Source organism: Rousettus aegyptiacus, unplaced genomic scaffold (genome assembly GCF_014176215.1).
Source record: "Rousettus aegyptiacus isolate mRouAeg1 unplaced genomic scaffold, mRouAeg1.p scaffold_m13_p_9, whole genome shotgun sequence".
Lineage (NCBI taxonomy): Eukaryota > Metazoa > Chordata > Mammalia > Chiroptera > Pteropodidae > Rousettus > Rousettus aegyptiacus.
This window is the reverse complement of record NW_023416312.1, coordinates 102,137,497-102,142,779: the sequence shown is the minus strand read 5'-3', so window position 1 is coordinate 102,142,779 and position 5,283 is coordinate 102,137,497. Positions and strand designations below refer to the sequence as shown.

The 5,283-nt window shown below is 49.9% G+C and overlaps 1 protein-coding gene across 1 annotated transcript; it reads right to left on the bottom strand.

The window, feature by feature from the left end:
- Positions 1–444: 444 nt before the first annotated feature.
- LOC107521548 (spindlin-2) lies at positions 445–2,362 on the bottom strand. Its single transcript, XM_016166340.2, has 2 exons — positions 2,077–2,362; positions 445–1,531 (listed from the first exon to the last, which is right to left on the bottom strand). Exon 2 carries the CDS (start codon positions 1,527–1,529, stop codon positions 753–755), a length of 777 nt encoding a protein of 258 aa, XP_016021826.2. The 5' UTR covers positions 1,530–1,531; positions 2,077–2,362; the 3' UTR covers positions 445–752.
- Positions 2,363–5,283: the final 2,921 nt, after the last annotated feature.

Below are 5,283 nucleotides of genomic sequence, written 5' to 3'. Positions count from 1 at the left end.
CCCTTCGCCAGGCTTTCTTCTTAGAGGCCCTCCTTCCCCAGTGTCCCTGGCCTCTGGCCCCTACAGGAGCAGAGACCCTCCCTCCCAGTGACCCTTTCGCCTCTCCCAGATGCCTGCCTACCCACTTTGTCTCCTCCCCCTGCTCTGGACCTCTTCTAAGCTTCTTCGTGCCCCCCTCTCTCAACGGATTGCCTCCGCTTTCCTCTAAGCCCCAGGAGCTGACTCTCCCCCTGGGTTCCAGGTTCCACTTCGCCTCCTCCCAGCTGGGGACATCCCTGCCCCCAAGGAGCCTCTCCACTTCTGGCCCCTCCTCACATCCCCCGGGGCGGTCACCTCCCTCCCCCCCACCCCGTTCCCTTCCCCCACAGCCCATCTCCAGTTCCTTCTCCTCCCCCTCCCTGGACCACACCAGCTAAGGCCCATTCCATTTTTAGATGACCGACCGATCATGAGACTAGCCGAACTTTATTCACAGCCTGAATCTACAGCTGTCCCTTCCTTCCGCGCCCCGTCCACCAAACACACCCGATCCTTCCAACGCGATAGAGTCCTTGCACGCGACTCGTCGTGCCCACATACGTCTGTATCTTTCAGAACAAAACAACAGTTACGCTGGCCAAGGTGTCCGGCCAAAGGGTCCGATCGACGGGGACCCTTACGCTTCCAGTGCACTGCAAGGCGACATTACTCTGCATGTCTACGAAGCATACATGTGTCTCCATCCACCCGTGTGGCCGAGTTCGCCCTGAGACTTAGGACTTTTTCACCAGATCGTAGACGTAGATGTGGAAGTCGTCGTCGAACTTGATGAAATACACCGAGGGTTTGGCTTCCACTTGGTGAATGACCATGCCGATCCGCTTGGAGCCGTCTTCTTTGGTATACTCCACGTGTTTCCCTATCAGGCCATCCACGACCCCTCCCGGCTCCCTCTCTGCGGGAGGAGACTCACTGAACTCCGGCATGATCCGGAGGTCTCCCTCCTTGTAATCATCTAGGAGCTGGTACATGTACAGGACGGGATCTTTCTCATAGGTGATGTAAAACCAGGCTTTCATGATCGGGGCTTGGGCTAAGACCATGCCCCTCCATTCATCCTTGGAACCATGCTCTCCCTCAAACATATGTTCCACGGCTTTCCCGATTATGGCGTTGGCGAGGTTGGCGTCACTGACTTGAGGGGACGCCACCCTGTCGGAAAGAACTCTGAGGGACAGGACCCTTTCATCCCTGTGAAGTTCCAGGCCATAGACACAGTCGATCCCATCATACTTCACCAGGTAAAGAGACGGGTTGATGGGCACCTGGTCCAGAACGGTGCCCTTCCACTGCGTGATGGGCTCGCTGCCTTCCTTCCATCCGTGCGAAATCCTGCAGCCCACGAGGCTCCTGCGGGGCTGGGACGAAGGTCTGCCCCTCGGTTTCTTTGGGAATGTCTTTTTCTTCGTCACGTTTGCCGGCCCCGGGGCCCGGCCCGCAGGTGCCCGGGGCTGCTGCCCGTCGGCCTCCTGGGCGCTGGGGGTCTTCATGCCTGCAGGAGGGGCGAGGGCACAAGAGGGGGTAAGAGGGCACTCGGCGCGCCACGGGGCGAAGTTCTCCGGACAGCGGCGCGTCTACGAAGCTCGCGCTGCCGGCGCCCGGATTCTCCCCGCGAGCGAGCGCGGCAGCGGAGCGCGAGGTGCCGGCTCTGCCCCCGCGCGCCTCGGGGCTGCGGCGAGGGGCAGCGGCGGCCGGGGTCGGGACTCCGCGGGAGCCGGCGCGCTGCCCCCCCCGTCCACAGCCCGCTGCCCCCGCCGCCCCGCGCCGGCTCCGACCCGCAGGCGCTCCGCGTCCTCCGGGTCGGAACGCGCCCGCCCGCCGCCCCGCACGCCCCCGGCCAGCCCCGGTCGCTTCCCCCGGCTCCCGGCGCCGGCGCCCCGGCCCCTCGCCCGCCCCCTACCGCCGCCCGCCCGCCCCGGGGCCCCTCGCACCTTCGCACCGCAGCCCGGGCTGCAGCCCGCCTCCCCCGCCCACCCCCGCGGGCGTCCGTCCCATCTCCCTCGCCCATCCCGCCGCCCGGCCACGGCCTCGGCCTACCTGGCGTGCACCGCTCGGGATCGCGGGCCTCACGTGCCCACACCCGACACCTCGCCGCAGCCTTCGCCGTGAGCCCGTGTGGCGGCGGCACCCGCGGGCGCCGAGCAGCGCTTGCACGAGCCGGGAGCGGCGGGTGCGCGGGCGGGGAGCGCGCTAGCAGGGCGGCGCGGCCGGCGAGGAGGATGGCGGCGGCGCGTGCAGCACCGGGCTCGCGGGCTCCCTGCCTCGCTGTCGGCGGCAGCGGCCCCTCTGCCACATCGGGCTCCCACCGGCAGCTACTGCGGCAGCAGTCTCCTCCCTCTTTTCCGTAGCGCAGCTTCCTGCCAGGCGAAAGGCCTCCCCTTCCTGCCAAACATTCCGTGCCCCCCGCCCCCAACTCTCAAGCCCACCACTGCCTTTGACATGCGAGGTATTCCTTGTCTCCTGCCCGCCTCTTTCCAAAATCAGGAGCAGCTGTGCTCACAATGCTGCTTCTCCTTTCTCCCTATTTCAGGTCCCTTTGGCTCCTGTACTCACCTCTGCCTTCACACTCTCAATGCCCCTGCCCATCTGCTTTCCATCTTCAAGGAATTCATTCTTTTCTTTTTAGTGCGCTTATGTGATTATTCTTTACACATAAATCTGTCTTACCTGTCATTTGCAAGGATCTGGGATGGGAAGAGAGAAGTGTGCTAGTTGTCAGTCTGTCATCTTGACCCAGTCTCTAGACTGGTCATTCCTGGAGTTTAATTCTTAAAGATTATCCCTGCCTTTCTCTTTTCCCTAGTCTATTGCAAATGAGTTACTTGCACAGTGTTATCACCGTGTAAATTTCAGAAATTTTCTATGAAAAAATAATCAACTGCAATTCCTGCTCCCATTCCTTTGGAGTCACTACAAAATATTAATAATCGTTTCTTTTGCCATTTTTCCCAAGCTCTTACAAAACTGGGATCCATTTACATATACAGTTTTATGTGCTGCTCTTTCTCAGAATAAACATTTCCTCGTGACATTAGATATTTTTTAAAACATTATTTCTCTGAATCAACAAATACTTCTTGAGCACCTATTCCATATCTGGCAGTTGGCGTATAAAACTCAATTTTACAGTGATCACAACTTAACTTTTCTCTCATTACCGAACATTTGGGAAAATATATCTATATAATAACTGGTAATGTGATCTATTTATCAGAAAGTAGAGCTTAAGAAAAAATTACTTTACAAGAAGCAATTAGGTAAAATGACAGTTTTATAATCAGTGGAGAAATATAGAATGTTCTTTAAGGAATGCTACAAAGATTACTTAAATATTTGGGGAAAATTTTTACCGTAAATTTATCCTCAAATCAATATTTAATTTATTAAAATTTAAAACTCGACAAAATAAAACTGAAGAAAAACAAAATGAATAAACTCAAAACCCAGTAAACAATATGAATGTTTAATACTTATAGTATCTGAATCTGTTGGTGGGATGCATCTTAACAAATAAGCTTAAAACAATGAAATAATTCCTCAGAGGAAAAATAAAATCAGTAAAAAAATTGATTCAACAAAATATGGAATATCATTAAAATATTAATGTCATTGAGCATGAGGAAAGAGCTTTACATCCAGTCCTGATTTAAATGAAAGTTCATATGATTTTTTTATGGAAAGCAATGTGCAGATACACTTTAGTTCATATACGAGTTTATTTAGTTCTGGCTAACCCTTATTCCTTGGATATTACCTTTATAGTCCCAGAGAATGGTGAAGAGGGTTTACCAGGGCTCTGGACTCCAATTTCCGTATCCTTGGCTTCAACGGGAAGTCATAACTTCTCCTGAGCTTCTAAGACTTTCAGCAGTTCCCTTCCACAATAGTTAAACTTCCCCAGTGGAAAAAACATCCAACAAATTCACTGTTTATCTCTTGTACTTGTTCTCCTTCATACTTTGGCTGAGTAATTATTTCCTACCTTCTTGGTTTTCAGATGCCTTTCAGTAGATTTATTTTAACTATTTCATCCAGCTTTTATTGTTTCTTTAATGAGAAAGTTCTTTTGAATTAGTCTCTTAAAAACTCTATATTTTATTATAAAATATATGTGTTCAACTATTTCTAATAGCTACAAACTAGAAACCACCCAAATTTTCATCAACGGTAGACTGGATATGTTGTGGTATATTCATACAATGGAATATCATACAGGAGTGAGAATGTGCAATTTACAACTACTTGCCACACAACATGAATGAATCTCACAAATATGTTGGGAAAAAAAAGAAGACAACGAAATGAAACACATTGTTTTCTATGCAATTTATTTAAATTTCAAAAAATAGTCAAACCGATCTATTGCCTTAAAAGTTTAAACAGCAGTTATTTTTGCAAAACCATTTCCCAAATGGATGGTAATAAGTCACATTTAATTAGCAATTGATGAAAGCATACTTTTGTGGAGACATTTTTGCAGGTGTATATATGGCCAGAAGGGTTCATATAGAAACTGAGCAGCAAAACGTGTTGAATTGCAACATCATTTGGTATTGTGGCCTCGCATCCAATCACACTTCTGGTAATAGTGTCCCCATTTTCCTTCTGTGAATAAGCTACGTCTGACCTTTTAGAGCACTGAAATACTGTTAAAAAGATTGTTTTAGGACTAAGCCCCCAACCTAGTCAAAGCCAACGAGACACAATGATATTTTGCACAAGCTCCTGAATATGAGGTAGATGGTCTTTTTCAATGGACATGAGGGAACCTGAGAAGATGTGAGATTCAGGCTGCTCTATTCACCTTACCATCATCTGGAGACTGAGGATGAGAGCAGGGCAGAGAGGAGATCAGAGCCAAGCTAAGCAAAAGGGGGAGACTGTTGTTCTAGTGACACATTTTGTACCTGTAGGTGGTCATGGTCACTGACTTCCCAATATTCATCCCACTCTAAAAGGTTACTATAAGCTAATCATGGTTATGTCATTCCCCCATGACTGCTTTAGTATTTGGCATATGAATCTAATCCTGGCCAATTAAACATGATAATGTGTCTACTGGGTGACTTCTAAAAAATCTATTTACTCTTAAGAAAGAGAAACAGGACATGATGTTTCTTTTTCTTATTTAAGATAATGCTGTGTTTGTATATGACTCTTAGAATCTCTGTAACCAGCCTGAGGGCAAAGCCAGCATAATGAAGAAAACAGAAGAGGGAATGGGAATACTCTGAGCCCTTTGAT